This window comes from Myripristis murdjan, chromosome 11 (assembly GCF_902150065.1).
Source record: "Myripristis murdjan chromosome 11, fMyrMur1.1, whole genome shotgun sequence".
NCBI classification, from domain to species: Eukaryota; Metazoa; Chordata; class Actinopteri; order Holocentriformes; family Holocentridae; genus Myripristis; species Myripristis murdjan.
Window position 1 is genome coordinate 939,467 of NC_043990.1, and position 22,500 is coordinate 961,966.

Consider the following 22,500-nt stretch of genomic DNA (forward strand, 5'->3'; position numbering starts at 1 on the left):
GAAAAATCATCTAGATTATATAACTTGATCTTCATGTGCAATATCTAATCTAGCTTCTGGAAAACATCATCATTCATTCATTCATTCATTCAGTTTTGTGTTATACTGAATCAGAAGTTTTCAGTATTTATAAGTGATCTAATTTAGGAAAGAACTTTATTTAAAGACTGAAAAAGCAAATGAAGCAAAGAGTGAATGAAGGACCTTTCTTGGGATCGTAGCGGAAGGTCATTGGCACGGAGATGTTGAGGCACTCGGCCTGCTGCTGGAAGGTTTTCAGCTCAGAGTCCTGCTGGAAGGCTTTCAGCTCAGGGTCCTCCACAACCTCCGACCTCGCTGGAAAAAAAACATACAGCCATGTTTAATTTGCTTTGTTTGTTTGTTTTCTACAGAGGAAACCACATACGGAAGTTAGTTACTAAGAAGTTACTAAGAAGCCCCTGGGGGTCCCTGAGCTTCCTCCAGGGGCTTCTCAGGTTAATTTCACTGTAATTTAATTCCCTAGAAACTGGTAGAGTGCAGAAAAACAGAAAAACTTTTTTTTTTCTTTCTGGTTTAATCTCACCAAGATTTGTCAGAGTTCTGGTATGACTTAGAAACTGTTTAACCCTTTGACTCCTGAGACACTTCACTGCATTTCTGTCAAGAACATGGTGGGAAAAGGTGATTATCAAATTAGCAAAACATTACCAGACTGCGTGACTGCTGAAGTTTTGTAATATAAATGTCTGAATGAGAAAGTGGATCTGGTGATTCTGGAAAACCCAGAATGTAAATCCAGTCAAGCCAGATCTACTTTCTCGTTCAAACGGTTACAGAAAGCTGACAATATCAGATTATATTTATGTGTTAAATTTAAATAGCTCTGACACACTAACCCCTCTGCATCATACGTGTTTGTTTGAGAGAACAACCAGCTCTTCCAGCTGACTGGACGGTCCCCGGGCCCCGGGCCCCTTTTGGACCAAGAGCCGAACTCAGCCGTCTTACGAGTCCATTCATTCACAGCGAGTCGGAGCGTTCTGCTGTGGATCCCAGGAGGCGGGATTCACTATAAAAAAAAAAATGCTTAGAACCTTTTTTAACATTGGTTTTGTCTCACTTCTGTTTGAATGTCGAGGAAAGAAAAATTTGTGTTTTCTTTCGGACTGCTCAGTTTCATCATTCTTTTCATTTCAGCACTTCTCGTTCTTTGTGGTTTGCGTTCTTTGGTTTTTCCTCCAGAGTTCATCTGCATTTTGTCGCTCTGTCCTCTGGTCCTGTATTGTAACACCTTGTGTTTTGTGCTAAAATTATCATTATTGCCTGAAGCACTTTTGTGGTCCCTCGTTTCACACATGCTATATAAATAAAGTTTTTTTTATAAAAGGCAGCATGAGCAGGTTTTGTCGTTGTTCTTTGTAAACACGACATTCAAAGCTGGCAAATTTTCCTTTCCTAGGATATTGTAGAATGAAATCTACAATATTTGGTTGCTGTCCAAGGGGAAAAAATTGACCCGCCAGCAACTCCCTGTCCAACAGAAAGACAGGATAAACAGGATAAAGATAAGATAATTCAAGATAAGGAGGTACAATTTAAGATAAGAAAAATAAAGATAAGGTAAGCTAAGATAAGCCGAGGTGAGATAATTTAAGGTAAGACAACTTAAAGGCAGAGTGAGCAGGATTGGTTGTTGTGGTTTGTAAACTCAATATTCAGAGTTGGCCCCTCCTCCCTGGCTAAGCTAACAGCTGCCAGCGAATTGGCCTTTCCTAGGATGGCGACAGAATGAGACACCCGCCCAAAAAGTGAAACATTCCATCGCTGTCCAATAATTTAAAAAAAAAAAAAAAAAAAAAAAAAAAAAAAAACAGGGCAGAGTAGCGTTGCTCTTCATCCTCCTCCTCTACCTCCTCTACCTCTACCCCAGATTCACTCACACACAAACACACACACACACACACACCCCGTGTCCCTGAGGTTTTCCAACCTACCAAACAGATAGAGAGTGTTGACCTGGATGTCCTTTGGGAAAGTGGTGTTGATGCTGAAAACCAGGCAGTCATCGCAGGACGGCAGCACCCGGAACGTGTGTGAACTGTTGTCGTCTGGAAACACAAAGACGCTGTCAGGCTAGCAGGCTAAGCTAATTTATTACCCATGTGCCCCCTGGTGGTTAAGGCAGTGTAAGACAAGCAAAGCGATTTCAAGAGAAGTTGCCGAGCTGCTAGCTTAGCTTTAGTTCACCATCAGAGTGCATGTTGGTTAGTTTGTTTGTCTTGTCAGTTTGTACTTCAGTCAAGATTGGGCGTAGTGCACCTTTACAGCACCAACCAAGTCATTTTGAATGGCCCAATTTGGCCCATAGATAGATAGATAGATAGATAGATTGATAGATTGATAGATTGATTGATAGATGTGGAAAGCAAAACGTTTCCCCGGGGACTATTTTCCCTGGCAGAGGAGGAGCAGGGAGCAGAAAAGACATTAAAACAGTTGAAGACAGAGGTCTTGCGGTGTTGTTCATCTTTTGGACCCACACTAATAATCTCTTCATGGGAGAATACAGGAGCCCCCAGACATCCCGGGACAGCCCTGTTTCAACATGTGTGTGTGATGCGGTGACTTACGGTCCGCCTCTATGACGTTGCCGACGATGGTCAAGTTGGCTTCTGAGCTGATGCATCGGTCATTTCTGAAATCAAAGAGAGGAGGACGCTGAGTTCACATCCTGACCTCGTGTCCTGATAGAGGTCAGAACATCTGTTTCTTATTTTGAAGTATACCTGACAAATAAAAGCTACTAAATCATATTTTATTGTTTTTCTTGTTTTATTTGGAACCTTTATGCAAAATTTCAATTAAACAGTAAACAAAATATAAAAAAGACTTTGTAAAATAGAAGTGTGATAATGGCAGGAGTCTATCGGTGATCTGTACATGCCTCCCGATGTTGGCACAATTCTTTCCAAGGCAACAACAGTGCAGTGAATGCACCGTAAGGAGCGATATTTCAGGTAGCCAGGCTGTTACCCAGCGGCATGGCAGACGGTTTAATGGCAGATCCAAAGTGTTAAAGCCCGGCAGGGTCAGATCTGCCTTGTGTGTTTTTCATGGCAAGTCCTGGACCGCAATGAATAAATGCCCGGGGCTCTAGTTTCGCAGACCAGGCGAGGCGGGGGCGTAGCACAGATGCCCTTCGCCAACTGGGTGTGGCCAGGCGGATTTTCCAAGTTTGGCACGCCGTTCTCGGTGGCGCAAGTACTCCGGCGGAGGGGAGGAGAGAAGGCGTGGAGTGGGTTTGACACAGCCGATTCACATGTAACCAATCAAATGAGCCCCTGTCCTCACCTTTAAAATGCGCTGCGTGAAGGCGTAATGAAAGTTTACACAGCTGACATGGAGGTCTATTGCCGCAGGCGGAGCGGAGCTCAGGAGACAGGCCCGGAGCGGAGACCGGCGAGCAGTGCGGACACGTCACCAAAACCTCACAGGCAGGCTTCCGGAGTGTCAGGCACATGAACGATGCAATAAATACCGAAAAAAACACTATTCAATGCTACGATCACAATCAGCACATACATATATCTCCATATCAACTGTCCCGTCACAGCTGATGTCAGATCAAAGGAGATTGGCACCATTTGTGCTGATTGTGAGGTTTTGGTGATGTGCGCCAGCCAGCTAAACTTCCACTGCGCCAGCTCCGCTCCGCCTTGCGCTGAAAGTAGACGTGGTTTCAGACGGCGAGCTTTTGGCGCACCTCGGCGAAGCCTTTTGGCACGAAACTGTCACTGTGCCAAGCTGAATCTGTCGGCACCTCCCCCCGCTGCGCCGCCACTCCCATCTCAGCGAACCTCCGCCTGCAAAACTTGGAAACTGTCCGCCTCTGCCGTTTCGCCGGTCGAAACTAGCTCTGCGCGGGGTTCGCCTCACTACGCCACCCCGCGCTGCGCCGGGAAACTAGAGCCCCCGGTGTTCAATAATGGTCAAGTCAGTGCCTGAGGGGGGCGGGGTCAGAGAACAGAGGAAGGAAAGAGAAGATATGTTTGTTACCTGTGAAGAGAAAATATTGGCTCTTAGTTTGTAGATTTAAGTCAAAACTGGAGGAAAAGTTCCAATCAACTGAAAATACAACAAATCTAAAGCAAAAGCTGCAATTACAGCATCAGAGTTTTCCTTTCAGCAATGCATTACTGTTGTTATGACCCCGGGTCATTCATGTTTGAATGTGTTGCTGCTGGGGCAGCTCACCCTGCTTGTATTTTTACTTTAATATGCTGAGTTGCAGGTGGTGGCTGGTGATTGGACGGGAGGCTGATGGCGCCGCCTCCTCACCTGGACTGTGCTGCTGGGATTCTCATGTGATTGTTGTATAGATACACATGTATGTATACATACAGTATGTATGGTGAAATCTTGGGGGCAGTCCGGGTAGCTGTGAAGGTGGGAGTGAGAAGGTAAGAGGCTGGTACCTTCTTTTGTTTGTTTTTGATGGGTCAGCCAACTTTCATTTTGACTCTCATCTTTTTCTCCCCTGTGTGAATCTTAGAATAAAGCTGTTCTTCATTGGGCAGCATTGGTTGTAGCACCGGTGATCCTCCAGGGCAGGGAAAGAGGGGAGCCACCGTTACATTACGCTCAGGAGCCCCTCAGGCCAGGCATAACACAAACTGGGGGCTCGTCCGGGATTTGACCGAATCATTCGCCCAGAGCGCCGTTTCTCATCTCCATTTTTGCATTTTGAAAGGATTTTGATGGAAAGCATTTTTGAGATGTCCATTCATATGGACATTTAAAGGGACATTTAAATTTTAATTAAGTAGGAAGTTAACGTAGTAGATTTAACAAATCTGTTTATCGAAAGCAATTCTTTTTACTTATTTTATTTATTGACTACCCGGGGAACAGAGAGTGAATTTTATATTATTTTCTATTTTTACTATTTCTTGCTTTAATGTTTCTGTCACTATCAAAGTATATCATAGGTACTACCTATGATATACTCTGATGAGCCCATACAGCCTTATCACCCTGAGCACGCCTGATCTCGTCCAATCTCGGAAGCTAAGCAGGGTCGGGCCTGGTTAGTACCTGGATGGGAGACCACCAGGTCTCCCCCTCCTCTGTGTCTCAAACTTACACCATGGAGTCAGTAGACATGAGCAGCGTGTTGCTCTCGGACGGCGACGCTGTGATGGTCAGCCGGTAGCTCTCGATCTTCCTCAGGACGGAGGCAAAGAGCTCATGATCAGTGACGCCAGCCATGAAGTTCCACCTGCCGAGCAGCTGGAACAGGAACAACAACACTGTGAAGCTGTATTCAGAAAACCTCTTCACTTCGATGGGAAAACCACACTTTGTGTTTATCAGAAAAAAACTGGAAAATGCAGAAATTATGAAAGAACAATTTACGGTGAACCAAGAACCAAGAACCAGATTCAGTAAAGTGAAGCCTTGGCCAAAAAAAAAAGAAGAAAAAGAAAATACAAAGTATTTTCCCAAATTCCTTTCTCGTAAATTTGTGAGTTTTCCTCAAAAATTTATCTTGTTAGCAAAAGGAAAACCTTCTCCTGTAGCTCACATGCTGTTGGCTACAGGAGAACCTTAGCTCGCATGTCTTGGGCTACAGGAGAACCTTAGCTCGCATGTCTTGGGCTACAGGAGAACCTTAGCTTGCATGTCTTGGGCTACAGGAGAACCTTAGCTCGCATGTGGCTGCAGGTGTAGCTTGAGTCCAGCAGGATCTTTTAAAACTCTGTTTCATTCGTTTGTCACTTTCAGAAACTCTCACATCCTGATGAGGACCAACACACAACTCAAGAAGAAAACTGAATAAGAAAATAAGAAAGTGTTAGCTGATTGTACCGTCCCTTTTAAGCGTCCCAGAGCAGTTTTTACCTTAGTGCGGTCGTCCAGAGGCAGCGGTGTCAGCAGGGGGTCACAGTCCTCAGGTGTGGGAGCTGAGCTGCTCAGGTACAGCCCAGCCAGCAGGAAACACACACTGAACCTCACACACATGGTCAACCAGCTACACAGAGGGACTCGAGCGTCTGAAGCAAGACAGCCGACTCACAGAGCGTCTATAAAGCCCCGGAGGAGGCGCCTCCAGGCCGCCGGCCTTCCCCCTCTGGACCAAGACCGGGTTTTCCCACTCGCAAGTCTGGACTCAAACACACGGCGTGTCACTGCCAACACGTGGCATCGCTGCCTCCAGCCGGATGTCAGCATGGTGGCACCGAGCTTCAGGAGGACATTGTTAGCTTTGGGTCGCAATCAGTCACTGTTTGACCTGGACCTGGACACCACTGACACACAAACACACTGTGTACAAACACACCCACACCACCACACACACACAGACACACACACACACACACACACAGACACACACACACACACACACACACACAGACACACACAACACACACACACACACAGGGGCAAACAGCATCTGACACACACCCTGACCTCTTTCATCATGTCTGCTCCAAACAAACAGCAGCGCTCTTCACTTGGATCACTGCTGCTGTCATTCTGATCAGCTGTTGACGAGATAAAGGTAAAACTTTAAAACATATAATAAAGAATGTCATCATCCATTGACCCAATCCCACGTTTATGTTTGGGATTTCCAGACATTTATGCAATGTGTGAACATCATAAAAATAACATAAAAATAACATAATGATAATATGAATCATATTGAAAGCAGACAGAGAGGCATAGTGCTCAGGGGGAACCAGCACACGTCAACTGGCACATCAATTCTCTCAAAAGTCGTACCTATAATTAAGAATTTAGAAAAAAAAGAGAGGACAAGACAGATTTTCCCTCTAGAGCCGACACAGCAGCCAGTGCTGTTCTTCACTTTGGAGATTTTCCAGCTGTTTATGCTTGGTTTGAACATGTAGCGCCCCCCTGAGGTGTTTTCTCATGAGGTTCCACAGACATTCAGCCAAGAGGAGTTTGCTCAAGTCTTTTTCATGTCAATATGGCAGACATGAACACACCTTGGAAAAACAGCTGTAGAACACGAGCTTCTGCATCATGCAGCAGCCGTCCTGCGTCCATCCGCCAAACCCAGGCAAATTATAAGCTGTTGAAAACTGATAGTTTGCCCAGGTGGTGGCGCTAGAGGCAAGGATCTATGGACACAATATCAGCTGTGTGCACATTTTAAACCAGCCTCTATCAGTCTGCAAAGTTTGAGAAAAAAAAAAAGTTTTGCACAATGAGTGGATGAACTGTGAACACATTTTATTTCCCCACTGGTCCTACTGGTGGTGCTAGAGGGAAGGTCATGGGGTCACCAAACCTGTCAGGGTCCATCCTCCAGGACAGGGGTTTTCTGGACCTGCAAGTCGTCTTGCGATGAGCCGTGGACCCTCCAAGTGATTTGATCCTGTAGGGACTTTTTTCACACAACTTCAACACAAGAAATCTGATCCAGCAATTTTAACAATTTAAAGCTATACAGTTTTTTTCTATTTAATGTATTTATTTGCACTAATTTGCTGGTGATTTTTTTTTTTTTTTAATTGTTATTCATATTTTTTCATGTTTGTGAAAGAAATTAAATGAATCTGTCCAAGTTTCAAAGGGGGTGAAAAGTTTCAAAGTCAAATTTGAACTCTGACAAATCAGTTATCGATTAAAGATTAATCCTTAATCTTTCTGGTTTAATCTTTAAACCAGAAAGATTAAGGATTAATCTTTAGGAGGGAGGCAAGAAAATGTTCAAATGACCCTCATACATTTTCTAACAGTTTGTTGTGAATTTAAGTGAAATGAAATGATTCTTAATTCCGCTGAGGACCCCCTGGAGGACAGTCAAGGACCCCTGGGGGTCCCAGGGTCCCACTCCACCAGAAACCATAGCTCCAGGGGGTCTTGGGGGCCGTCCGTGGAAGAGGGGGGTCTGTATGTGGAAGGGGGGGGTCTGTCCGTCACCATGTCAGACTGTTGGTCAGCAGGTCGGTGCGGGGTGGCAAATCTCCAAATTAATTTAGTGAATCACCATGAAATCTAATGACAATGGTCCACCAGAGACATTCCATAGCAATATCCCCCACCCCCCGTCACGCACGAATGGTATTTAAAGTTTTGTGATCCGTTTGATGAGGTAGAAATAAATGAATGTGAAGTGTGAGTTCATCCATACAGGAACAAGAGATTTAAGTTACTGAAGATTAAATAGTGACACTGGCTGAGGTCCTGACAGGATATATATTATAGGATATATAAATGCACACACACCATCAAAAGGATTTAAAAAGAAAACTTGCAGCAGGTTTTATGTTGTGAATCAGTTTTGTGTTTTTATTGCCTGGGTTTCAGTGTTACATGTTTGTTTCTGCAGGCGGAGAACAACTCTCTCATTCTTCCTTTGGAGGTTCAGGGCAGAATTCTGTGGGAGGAGAGAACGACAGAAAAAGAAAGAAACAAAAGATTCAAACAGAGAGAAAGATGGAGAAAAAGAAAAGGGGAAACACAAAACAGAAACATGGACAAACTCAGCATCAGATCACCATCGGAGGCTTCAGAGCCTCAGGACTGATGACATCATCAAGATGACTGACAGGTGTCAGGGTGAGGAGGGCGGGGCTAAAAATACACTAGCAACACATTTCTCTACCACAAAGCAAAAAACTTTAAAACAACAAATACACAAAACCTGTAAAATCGGTCTCCTGAATGACATCATCATTCATTCTAATTTTGTGTGATATAGACGTTGTTTTCATTTTTTTCCAAAGAACGTTATTTAAATGAAGGACCTTGCTTGGGATCATAGTGGAAGTTCATTGGCCCGGAGAAGTTGAGGCACTTGGCCTGCTGCTGGAACTTTTCCAGGTCGGCTTCCTTCACAACATTTGACCTCGCTGGAAAAAACAACAACAACAACAGAACACACACACACACACACACACACACACACACACCTCCATGTTGAAACATCTACAAGTTAAAAGCCACTGGAATAACTGCAGTCTGTGATTGGCTGATCTCGGTTGGTATTGCGGCTAACATCTGCCTCAGGTGATCTGCTGACAGGTGGACAGCTCTAAAGGCTTTGCTTTGCTCTGCTCTGATTGGTTGTCAGGCGAGCAGAAAGTCATGTGACTACGGACACCCTGAGAGCTCAACACACCGCAGCTTAAGAGAACACATGCAAACAGACGAAACAAGCAAACGTAGGAAGCACCTTCATCAGTCAAAGTGTTTCCAGAGGACACTTCTAAGTGATGCACATGAACGGAAGGCTAGCTCACACACAGGCCTGATGCTGTTTCTGTGTGTGTACTGTTCATTTTGAATGGGTATGACATTTATTGCTACGCTGTATTTCATGTCTGAAGGCGGCTGATGAAAGTAAACCAAAGTACCAGGTATTTCAATCTTTGTTTAATAAAGTGTTTTGGACATTAATATTTGTCTCCTTGCAGAGCATCGGCGGTCCATTAGCTGCTCTTGCCGTGGGAGGTTTTTCCTTTGTTTGTTTTTTTGGTTTATCTTTGCCCCGTCGGTTCTTTCATGTGGTTTCTATGGTGACGTCCCCCACCTACCTGCAATATAAAAAGAGTGGGAGACCTCCAGCGTAGGGAGGGTGGTGTTGATGCTGAAAACCAGACAGTCATCGCAGGACGGCAGTATCTGGGACGTGGAGTTCAAAATGCCGTCGTCTGGGGAGAGGAGCAGGCATAAGTAAATAAGCTTGGGAGGATATACCCAGTTACTTAGGTCAGCACCGTGTTTCGTAGGGAGATATATGAAAGGGGGGCAATTTGGAAGGATAAGCGAGGAGACAAGATTAAAAAAACAATGATTTGAGGCTGCATGGAGGGAATCAGGAGGATGACAGGAAACACAGCCGCTGGTATGGTGGGCTGTGACGGCAGTAAAGACCTCGCTGAAGCACTGAACCCTCTCTATTTGAGATCTGACAACTTTGCTGGCACCTAAGTCTCCGTCTCCCCTTGTTGTCACGGTCTAACCGGCCGGCTCATGACAAACTGGGGGCTCGTCCGGTCGCTGTGTCCGAAAACAAAGAACAACACGTTTCTCAGCTTTAAAGCCCCTGGTGTCCCCATGCAGGCCACCTGGGCACCTGCAGGGAGAAACAGACTGACAGGCAGAGCGTGCTAACAAATACAGCCACTTCCATTTGAATCACAGCGGCTTGTGAGATCAGCAGATTTGATCATTTCTGAAGTTGTCACTCAGCCGTGATTGTGAATTTTAAAAAATGCAGTCAAAGAAAATGGTCTGAAGAATCTTGACGTTTCTGATTTCATGTTTCTGCATTGCCTAGCCAGCGTCGTTGATAAGCCAAACTCTAAACAACAGCGCCCTCTAGCGCTAGTCAGGCTAACTGCTAGCTTAAGTTTGGTAGTTTGGAAATCTGAAAAATCTGAATCCTTCTTCAACACAACAAGATTTCTCCATTTCCCCCCGGGCTGAAATGACACCACAGCTGTTTCTTGTCTTTTTACGCCCCTGTTTGCTCTGTGCCATTGAACTTAAATGTTTTATACCTGGACGTCTGTGCAAACAATGTGATTCACTCTATAAAGTAAAGCACAAGCAATTCTACACTTTAAATTGCTTTAACTTTAAATTCTATGCTGTCTTTATATGTTCAGTCTGTTTGGGTTTTTTTAAACGTGATGTTTGGGACAATAAAGTTTACTAAACTGAAGTGACATGGCAGAAACTCTTGAGTTCTTGTGAAATGCTTCAGCATATCTGGTCGATTTTCTGACTTACGAACAAGTTTTGCGATGTTGCCATCGATGGTCACGGTGGCACGTGAGCTGTTGCATTTCCCATCGCTGAAAAAAGAGACAGGGAGATGTTGAGTTTTTAGGGCAACGCTTTCAGCAACAGACAACAAAGCGAGCCACGGGGTGATTCATGCACCGACATGTTCCTGCCAGCAACTCACAACATGTTCTCCTCAGCCAAAAGCCAGGTGTCGTTGCTGGACGGCGACGGCGTGAATTCCATCCAGGAGCTGTTGACCGTCTTCAGCAAGGAGATAAATAACTTATGATCACTGAAACCAGCGATTATGTTCCACCTGCCGAGCAGCTGGGACAACAACAACAAGAAGTTTGGCATTAGACTCTGTGGACACAAATACGCATTGAAACTATATTAAAAGAACTATCCCAGAACTTCTGCATGTTCAGAGATTTATCTCCTGCTGATCTTCTCTCTCTTTGATTTTGAAGCATGCAGTGTCACATTGGTCTTATCATATTCTCTGTGTCCCTTACATATTGTTGATACGTTGTCAGAAGGTTATTATGACATTGTGTAAATGGGTGTAATGGGTTTCATGCCGTTGAGGGCGTTGGATTGTATGAGCTGCATCTGCTGCATTTCTGCTGGCTTTACTTCCTTTCTAAATTGAAACTAATAAAGGATAAATAAATAGATATATAAATGAAAAAATGAACAATATTCCTTTGTTTAGATCATTTGTATTTTATTTCCCCTTTTAGTAATGATATTGTGCATACCCTCTTTGAATTGGAACTTTCCTGGGAAGATTATTTATGAATAAGAAACCCCATGAAAATTGTATGTTTACTCCAGAGTTGCTGCTGAGTGAGAACGGCTCACAGATAATCCCAGGAAGTGGGTCTTGTCTTTTAAACAACATAATGCAGAGTCAGACCGACTACACAGAGAATATTTTCTGTGTACAAGAAAAATATCAAGTGTGCCCAAGATAAAAGAAAAAGAAGAAGAGGAGTTCATGTGGCCCAGAGCAGTTTTTACCTTGGTGTGGTTCAGAGGCTCCGGCGTCACCAGGGGGTCACAGTCCTCAGGTGTGGGAGCTGAGCTGCTCAGGTACAGCCCAGCCAGCAGGAAACACACACTGAACCTCACACACATGGTCAACCAGCTACACAGAGGGACTCAAGCGTCTGAAGCAAGACAGCCGACTCACAGAGCGTCTATAAAGCCCCGGAGGAGGCGCCTCCAGGCCGCCGGCCTTCCCCTTCTGGAACCAAAACTGTTTCTTCCTGCTTTGCAGAGTGAAGCAAGTCTGGACTCAAACACACGGCGTTTCACTGCCAACACGTGCCATCGCTGCCTCCAGCCGGATGTCAGTGTGGTGGCACCGAGTTTCATGAGGACACTGTTAGCTTTGTGTCGCAATCAGTGACTGTTTGACCTGGACGTGGGAGGGGATTCTACAAAGCAGCTTTACTGATTCACTTGAGTTTGTTAACCCAGAATCAAGGGAAACCTGAAATTTTCAGTTCAAGGAACCAAAATGAGAGTAATTCAGAGATTAAAGTAACTGTAGGTCAGTTACCATGGTAACATACTCTCTGAAGCTAACTTGCTTGGTACCAGCTTGAACTAACCTCCAGTTCGTGGTCAGAAAATCAGTTTTTTAATCACAAATTGTTATAGATCAGATTAATCTAATTTATGATCATTTAGATTAGATTAAGTTAGATTACATTAGATTCACCTTTATGTGTGTGTGTTTGTGTGTGTGTTTACTGTGTGTGTGTGTGCCCAACAAGCTGTTGCCCAGCCACTGCAGCTTAACTAAGCCTGGCACACCGTGGCTCAGGGTTGAGGCGGCGTGAGTCCAGGGTCAATAGTTGTTTTGCATTCTGTCAGACTACTGATATAGGAGAGTTGATAGTTTTTGTCCGGCTGGGAAGCGGGGGTCTGTCCGGGGAAGCGGGGGGGTCTGTCCGTCACCATGTCAGACTGTTGGTCAGCAGGTCGGTGCGGGGTGGCAGATCTCCAAATTAATTTAGTGAATCACCATGAAATCTAATGACAACTTTCTGTTGGCTAGAGGATGACACCAGGCCATTTGGATGACCTCATGTCCTTCCCTCTAGCGCCACCAGCAGGCCCATTGGAGCATCTGCATTAGAAATAACACGTGCTACTGTGACACAGGAATATTTAAAGTTTTGAGATCCATTTGATGAAGTAGAAATAAATGAATGTGAAGTGTGAGTTCATCCATACAGGAACAAGAGATTTAAGTTACTGAAGATTAAATAGTGACACTCGCTGAGGTCCTGACAGGATATATATTATAGGATATATAAATGCACACACACCATCAAAAGGATTTAAAAAGAAAACTTGCAGCAGGTTTTATGTTGTGAATCAGTTTTGTGTTTTTATTGCCTGGGTTTCAGTGTTACATGTTAGTTTCTGCAGGCGGAGAACAACTCTCTCATTCTTCCTTTGGAGGTTCAGGGCAGAAATCTGTGGGATGAGAGAACGACAGAAAAAGAAAGAAACAAAAGATTCAAACAGAGAGAAAGATGGAGAAAAAGAAAAGGGGAAACACAAAACAGAAACATGGACAAACTCAGCATCAGATCGACATCGGAGGCTTTAGAGCCTCAGGACTGATGACGTCATCAAGATGACTGACAGGTGTCAGGGTGAGGAGGGCGGGGCTAAAAATACACTAGCAACACATTTCTCTACCACAAAGCAAAAAACTTTAAAACAACAAATACACAAAACCTGTAAAATCGGTCTCCTGAATGACATCATCATTCACTCTAATTTTGTGTGATATAGACGTTGTTTTCATTTTTTTCTAAAGAACATTATTTAAATGAAGGACCTTGCTTGGGATCATAGTGGAAGTTCTTTGGCCCAGAGTACTTGAGGCAGTTGGCCTGCTGCTGGAACTTTTCCAGGTCGGCTTCCTTCACAGCCTCCGACCTCGCTGAAAAAAAAAACATACATCCATGTTTAATTATTTCATAAGCTTCCCAATGGACCTCTGGACTGAGATACAGTCGTCTGGATAGAATGCAACACTGACATGTTGTTCTATCAGAGCTTCCAGTTTTAGTTACGTTAGTATGGCTTGCAGCGATGCACACCAAACCAAACCAAACAACTGCTGTCAAACTAGACGGATTAACATGGACTGTCAGCACATCAACGTTGTTGAAGACAAAAGGCTGAAAAACATCATAACCCCCTTGAAGAGCAACAGGTTTTCCAAAATACACTTTACTAGTACTTACTTCACTGTCACAAGATATTCTGTCAGCCTTGGTGGTGTGACATTCCTTTTGGTACTCCACAGGGCTCTATTCTTGGTCCCTTACTGTTCTGTCTCTGTATGCTGCCGCTTGGAATAATTATCTCTGATTATGGGATGAATTTTCATCGTTATGCGGATCACACGCAGTTATATTTATCTGTAGCAGCAAATGATTATGATCCCCTAAACCTGACCAGCATTGTACAGTGGATGAGTAAAAATGTCCTCAAACTAAATGAAGACAAAACAGAAATTCTTATCATCGGTACAAATGCACAGAGAGAAAAAATATTAAGTAAACTTGTATGTCTGGCAATACAGAAAACAGCCTGAAGTTAAAAAAAAAAAAAAACAAAAAAAAAAAACCTTGGTGTTGTTCTTGATTCTGAGCCACATTTAAATCACATATCAGCAAAGATTGCTGTTTGTCAGACCCTCCCTCTCACTGGAAGATCCCAAAAGCTGACCCATGCCTTTGTATTCTCTCTCCTACATTATTGAAATGCACTCTGCATTGGATTACCCACCAAAGACAAAAAAATAAAATAAAATAAAATAAAATAATAAATTATTGACAAGCTGCAACTTGCAGCTGCATTTTGCAAATGAATAACACTTGAGGATCAAAATATTGGTCCTGCAGGATTGATCTGCCATAGCTAGGGGGCATCTGGAAGTCCAGCCTTTAGACGTGCTGCCCACAAAACCTTGGAAAGAGCCTCTGCCTCCCAGTATCCCCAGTCACCAGTCAGCCTGCCACGCTGACACCCACCGCATCACCCTCTCCACACTTCCCCACCTACCTACAATATAAAGAGAGTGGGCGGGGACGCCCAGCTGAGGGCCGGTGGTGCTGATGCTGAAGACCAGACATTTGTCGCAGGACTGCAGGACGTGGGCCGTGGAGTTCATGTTGTCCTCGTCTGGGAAGAGGAGGAGGCTGTTAGCTGCAAGATGCAAACGCTACAGACAAACTTTCATGCCGGAAACTCTGCAGACTTGGTCCGGGCGTACATTAAATTTGGGAAGACACTCTGGAGGTCCATGTGAGATGCTTCAATATGAGCGTTAGAAGTTCTGACTCACGTTCAACGTGCATGGTGTTGCCGTCGAAGGTCACGGTGTTGCGTGAGCTGTTGCATTTGCCATTCCTGAAGGAAAAGACAGGAGGATATTATTATACTTATTACCTAGGAGGTTATTATACTTTTTTCATTAGTTTTTCTTTTTTTTTCTTGTTGAATTCTAGTTTTCAATTTCAGTTTAGTTTGAATTTGTTTTGAAGGCGGGCTTAGTGATTTAGATTTTATTAGTGTCAGTCTTTTTTGTAATATGTTGTATTTGTCAGGGGTGAGATTCAAAAAGGTCAGAAAGTGTTGTGTCATAAAAATGTTGATAAAACATCATACCATTTAAAAAAAATGTGTTCACTTAAGACAGATGAATGACCAAAATTAACTGACAAAAATGAAAACTAAAGACATTTCACATATTCGCATGACTTGAAACTTTGAGCAAGAAATTTCCAGCCGTGTATTTGTGACATGAAGATTCACTTTGTGTTTGGTCTTGTTACAATTGGCCTTATAGATCATGTCTCTTGTATTCTCCAATGTATGTTAGAGTTCAATGTTTCTTGTATTATTCAGAATAGCTTGACTGCTAGCAGAGGACAGATAAAGCAGGAGCCAGACATATTTTCTCTATCTTGTTTGTTAGGTCTGTTGCATTAGATACACGCCCAGTCAACATTCACACACATAGCATCGCACATTCCAGCAACAAGGCATGGACAGTGGTTGGCCTGTCCATGTCCGGGTAACTGGCCAATTACACTCGGTTGCGTCTAGGTCCAACCTATGTACAGGGCAGGCCCAGCCCAAGAAGATAAATGTGCATCATTTCCTGATATCGGGGTTCATTCTGATAGAGATCCGGTGAGACCTCTGTCACTTTGAGACCAGCGCTGTTTTTGCTTTATATGTGACCAAATAAATATTATATCTGAGAGCTGAAGATTGACTCCGGTCTGTACTTGGGCATTCAACAAAAGAATCGGGTGCTAACAGTCTGAAGTCGCCGTCTTGTGTTTTCAGAGACATCTCATGTTGTAAAACAGATTAAAAAAAAAAATCAATCTCATCTCAGCCAACAGCGCCTCGTGCTCTCACAGGGGGGCGCTGTGCTTTAAGTTTAAACACAGAGATATTTATGATCAGAATTTGCATTTAAAAGGTTATTAAAGGTCATTTGCTGTGGATTTGATGAACACGGCTCACATCATGAGCTCCTCAGCCATAATCCACGTATCGTTGCTGGATGGCGACGGCGTGAATTTAATCCAGGAGCTGTTGACCGTCTTCAGCATGGAGGCAAACATCTCAGAATCAGTGAAGCCGGCGATGAGGTTCCATCTGCCGAGCAGCTGCAAGAAGAACAACACAGTTTGACTTTCACTTCGGCTGATCTCCTCCCAAAGCGAGCAGTGGAATCATTTCTCCTCCCTTTCCTCCAGCCTCTGGTTTCCATTCATTCATTTCATTAATTCATTTATTTATTAGGCACATATTAAAAATACATATGAAAACAACAAAAACAAATGTAGATGCAACACATTAGATTAAATAAAAGAAAAAAGCTGAAGAGCTGTTTGTGTGGGATAGCTATGAAATTGATTATTTGCTGTAAAGAAATTATTAAAAAAGGAGGGGAGTGTTCTGTTCAGTGAACCAAATACAAATTGAGCAACTTGGAGTTTGCTGATTTGATAAGTATTAAGTATGCCAAGTTTGCAGAATAGTGAAAGAGAATGGCTCCTGGGAGCAGAGGAGGCAATAATTCTCACTGCACATTTCTGCAGGCGGAGAATTGGTTCCAGTTTAGTTGGGTGAGTACTGGCCCAAGCGATATTACAATAGCTAATAAAGGGGTAAATCACTGAATAATAAAGATTAAGTGAAACTGTTGAATTGAGAAGATAGCGAATCTTTCCCATTATTCCAATATTTTTGGCAATTTTAGATGTAATAAGTGAGGTTTGAGGTTTCCAGGACATGTTTTCATCTATAAGTACACCAAGAAAACGAGCTGATTTGACTTTAGTTATTGGCATATTATCAATAAGTACAGTTATATTTACAGGGTTCTTCTTATAACTTTGACCAAATAAAATAAAATTAGTTTTCTTAATGTTGAGTGAAAGTTTGTTGATTTTGAACCATTTTGCAATTTTTTCAATTCTTTATTTACCACATTCATGAGAGTTATTGGGTTTTGATGTGAATAAAACAAACTAGTATCATCTGCAAACGAGATTTTTGATAACTGGTCGGATACATTTGACAAATCATTAATATATATATAAGGAATAGTAATGCCCCTAAGACTGATCCCTGAGGAACACCACATTTTGCCACAAGGGGAGAAGAATTTACTCCTTTGAATGCGACAAACAATCTGTTCTCCAAGTAGCTAGAGAACCACAATAAAGCCTGCATATCTAGTCCCAAATGTTTTAATTTCTCTAAAAGAATATAATGATCCATGGTGTCAAATGCCTTTGACAAGTATAGAAAAATTCCTATTGTAGATTGATTGTTATCCTTTGCTTTATATAGCTCATTAGTAAGATGTGTAATGGCCATAGAACGAGATTTCCTGAAACCACATTGATGTTGGTATAATATTTCATTCTCATCAAGATGACTCAGCAATCTGTTGTACGCTAACTTTTCAAGAATCTTTGAAATGGTGGGGAGAAGAGAAATGGGTCTATAGTTGGTAAATATGGTTGGATCCTCAGATTTATAAATGGGGATAATTTTTGCTGTTTTTAATTGCTGTGGTACAATACCTTTACTAAATGACAAATTAAATATATGGGTTAATGGTTCGGCAATGGAATCAGAGATCACTTTAAGTAATTCTGCATTGATATTGTCGAATCCAGGGGCTGAATTTTTCAGGGATCCTAGTATCTGACATACTTCAATGGAGGTGATGGGGCTCAAATGAAATACATCTGTAGGTGGTGTTTTCATAAATTGGAGGGGACTTTCATTGACCTTGGGGATTTTGGATACCAGTTCTGGTCCAATTTCAGCAAAAAATGTATTGAAGTTGTGGGCTATTGCTAAAGGATCCTTTATAAGTGATCCATCAACTTTAAATTCATTGGGGAGATATTTGTATTTTCTGTTATTACCAATATGGTTAATGACTTTCCAGAGTGCTCTCATATCATTTGTACTCTCAGCCAGTTTTGTACGATAATAATATCTCTTAGCCCCTCTTATAATATGATTTAATTTGTTTCTGTGTTTTTTCAATTCGTTGCTTCATTCCACTACGATATGAAAATGAACTTTCAGAGCCTTCACACTTTCTTCACTCCAGTTTTCCATCAGCCCAATGAAGTCCTCCACAATTTTTTAGCAGGATTTGGTAAATGGATAAGAAAATAATGTTAACTTGGTGTACTGTCCCTTTAAAGTCCCTATGAACTGACCTCACATGACCTCTACTTCCTGTTGAACAGTGACATCATCATCCTGCACTAGCAGCTGCAAATTCAAATTTCAACCAACAAAACCTTCACAAATCTGTAAACATCCTGTCTCAACCACCTGTCCCTTCAAAATAAAAATCTGGTTCTCTCTCAAACTGAGATCCTGTTGGTTTGCCCTTGCATCCCACCCAAATTTCCTGTTTAAACAGGAAATACATCAAATTAAGAAAATAAAAGTCCATTTCGTGGGGTCCTCAATGCGTCCCAGAGCAGTTGTTACCTTGGTGCGGTTCAGAGGCTCCGGCGTCACCAGGTGGTCACAGTCCTCAGGTGTGGGAGCTGAGCTGCTCAGGTACAGCCCAGCCAGCAGGAAACACACACTGAACCTCACACACATGGTCAAGCAGCTACACAGAGGGACTCGAGCGTCTGAAGCAAGACAGCCGACTCACAGAGCGTCTATAAAGCCCCGGAGGAGGCGCCTCCAGGCCACAGGCCTTCCCCCTCTGAACCCAAAACTGTTTCTTCCTGCTTGCAGAGTGAGACAAGTCTGGACTCAAACACACGGCGTTTCACTGCCAACACGTGGCATCGCTGCCTCCAGCCAGATGTCAGTGTGGTGGCACCGAGTTTCATGAGGACACTGTTAGCTTTGTGTCGCAATCAGTGACTGTTTGTATTCTACAAAGCAGATTTATGAACTCACTTGAGTTTGTTAACCCAGAATCAAGGGAAACCTGAAATTTTCAGTTCAAGGAACCAAAATGAGAGTAATTCATGTCCGAGGAAGGGGGGGTCTGTCCGTCACCATGTCAGACTGTTGGTCGGCACGTCGTTGTGGGGTGGCAAATCTCCAAATTAATTTCGTGAATCACCATGAAATCTAATGGCAACTTTCTGTTGGCTAGAGCAGGGGTTCTCAAACTTGTTTGGCCCAGGGACCTTCTGGAGGGGTCAAAATTTTCCGGGGACCCCCTGACACTCGCAGCACCGATAAGCATAATACTTATAACCACATTTGAACTCTTAGCTAGTTGATGAGCAGCATTAGCACATAGCCTCATCCAAGAGCGTAGGTTTGGTTGGGTGGGGACGTAAAAGCGCTCCAAGGCGGCGCCCCTGAAAGTTGATGTTTTTTGCATTTATGACTGCAATTTCATGTCATGTAGAGCTGATCAAATAAACAAGTAAACAGAATAAATAATCAGATAAATAAATAATCATCACATAATCAGAAAAAATAAAAACTAGTAAGGGATTGACATTACTGTTTATACTGCATATATGAATATCTATACTGACTACAAGTATTTAACAATTCTGTAATGTTGTAAGTTAAAGGCAACTAAAGAAAGACAAGCAGGCAATTTAACTGAGTTCTTGTCTTTAGTGCAACTGTGCATCATACTGTACATCAACACCATACAGAAACATAAATAAAATAAAATAAAATAAATGTTTGACACTAAATACCTAATTACAAACAGATTAGTGTCCATTGCCTTGCTCTTATTTGAAAAAAAAAAAAAAAAAAAAACTCTGTTGTTGAGGCTCTACAGTTCTATAAGCTTCACATTTTAAACCATGGTTAGAAAAAATGGATAATTCCTGCTTCCCTAGAGACAACAGGCCAATGTGCCTGATAAAAGCTCTCATGTCAAAGAAGCTGAACTGTTGTTCTAACTGCCACCTGACGAAATAAACAGTAAAGAAAACAGTCTGTGTGCGTAGCTGCTGCCCAACCAGCCAAACAAACTCCGCTGTGCACGTCCTTCGGTGCTTTTTTTACAACCACATGGAGTGACAGCGGGGACGGCCAATCACACGTTAGAAAGAAACGGCAGAGCCAATCAATGAGCGATATTAGGTTAGAGGCGGGACTTCTAGCGGAGACCGGCTGTTAACCCTTTGTGTACCATAAGAATTGACTAGACACTGACGGACAGAGGCGCTTTGAGTGTTTGTTGTCGCTGTTATTTGTGAAGCCGTGCGAGCGCCTGTGAGGTGTCATACCAGACTGCCTGATGTGTAATCACATGAGTAAGCTCCCCAAATCAATCATGGGAGACACTTGAAAACGAACACAGTGTTTATTTCACAGTTTAACGCCCCTCCCCCCAAAAAGTTTTTTTTTTAATTATTAATAATAAAAAAATTAATTTCTGTGAATTTTTTCGCGGATCCCCTGGCTATGCGTTGCGGACTCCCAGGGGTCCGCGGACCCCACTTTGAGAACCGTGGGGCTAGAGGATGACACCAGGCCATTTGGATGACCTCATGTCCTTCCCTCTAGCGCCACCAGCAGGCCCATTGGAGCATCTGCATTAGAAATAACACGTGCTACTGTGACACAGGAATATTTAAAGTTTTGTGATCCATTTGATGAAGTAGAAATAAATGAATGTGAAGTGTGAGATCATCCATACAGGAACAAGAGATTTAAGTTACTGAAGATTAAATAGTGACACTGGCTGAGGTCCTGACAGGATATATATTATAGGATATATAAATGCACACACACCATCAAAAGGATTTAAAAAGAAAACTTGCAGCAGGTTTTATGTTGTGAATCAGTTTTGTGTTTTTATTGCCTGGGTTTCAGTGTTACATGTTTGTTTCTGCAGGCGGAGAACAACTCTCTCATTCCTGGGCCTTTGGAGGTTCAGGGCAGAAATCTGTGGGAGGAGAGAACGACAGAAAAAGAAAAACAAAAGATTCAAACACAGAGAAAGATGGAGAAAAAGAAAAGGGGAAACACAAATCAGAAACATGGACAAACTCAGCAGCAGACTGATGATGTCATCAAGATGACTGACAGGTGTCAGGGTGAGGAGGGTGGGGCTAAAAATACACTAGCAACACATTTCTCTACCACAAAGTGAAAAACTTTAAAACAACAAATACACAAAACCTGTAAAATCTGTTTCTTGAAAGACATCATCATTCATTCTAATTTTGTGTGATATAGACGTTGTTTTCATTTTTTTCCAAAGAACGTTATTTAAATGAAAGACCTTGCTTGGGATCGTAGTGGAAGTTCATTGGCCCGGAGAAGTTGAGGCACTTGGCCTGCTGCTGGAACTTTTCCAGGTCGGCTTCCTTCACAGCCTCCGACCTCGCTGAAAAAAAAACATACATCCATGTTTAATTATTTCATAAGCTTCCCAATGGACCTCTGGACTGAGATACAGTCGTCTGGATAGAATGCAACACTGACATGTCGTTCTATCAGAGCTTCCAGTTTTAGTTACGTTAGTATGGCTTGCAGCGATGCACACCAAACCAAACCAAACAACTGCTGTCAAACTAGACGGATTAACATGGACTGTCAGCACATCAACGTTGTTGAAGACAAAAGGCTGAAAAACATCATAACCCCCTTGAAGAGCAACAGGTTTTCCAAAATACACTTTACTAGTACTTACTTCACTGTCACAAGATATTCTGTCAGCCTTGGTGGTGTGACATTCCTTTTGGTATTCCACAGGGCTCTATTCTTGGTCCCTTACTGTTCTGTCTCTGTATGCTGCCACTTGGAATAATTATTTCTGATTATGGGATGAATTTTCATTGCTATGCAGATGACACGCAGTTATATTTATCTGTAGTGCCAGATGTTTATGATCCCCTAAACCTGACCAGCATTGTACAGTGGATGAGTAAAAATGTCCTCAAACTAAATGAAGACAAAACAGAAATTCTTATCATCAATACAAATGCACACAGAGAAAAAAATATTAAGTAAACTTGTATGTCTGGCAATACAGAAAACGTAGTAAAAATGATGATGATAATGAAGTAAAAAAAAAAAAAAAATCTCAGTGTTGTTCTTGATTCTGAGCCACATTTAAATCACATATCAGCAAAGATTGCTGTTTTTCAGACCCTCCCTCTCACTGGAAGATGCCAAAAGCTGACCCATGCCTTTGTATTCTCTCACCTACATTAT

General features: G+C 42.7%; 2 protein-coding genes across 2 annotated transcripts in view; both read right to left on the minus strand.

Moving 5' to 3' along the window:
* Positions 1–160: 160 nt before the first annotated feature.
* On the minus strand, positions 161–6,003 carry LOC115367851 (uncharacterized). The gene is made up of 5 exons (XM_030063803.1): positions 5,884–6,003; positions 5,126–5,271; positions 2,613–2,677; positions 1,977–2,090; positions 161–336 (listed from the first exon to the last, which is right to left on the minus strand). Exons 1-5 carry the CDS (start codon positions 6,001–6,003, stop codon positions 161–163), a joined length of 621 nt encoding a protein of 206 aa, XP_029919663.1.
* Positions 6,004–8,906: 2,903 nt separating this feature from the next.
* The window catches only part of vps45 (vacuolar protein sorting 45 homolog), a 39,191-nt gene continuing 25,597 nt past the window's right edge, over positions 8,907–22,500 (minus strand). Inside the window, exon 16 of the transcript XR_003928953.1 lies at positions 8,907–8,927. The gene's annotated coding sequence lies outside the window, so the exon portion shown is untranslated. The remainder of the gene's footprint in view (positions 8,928–22,500) is intronic.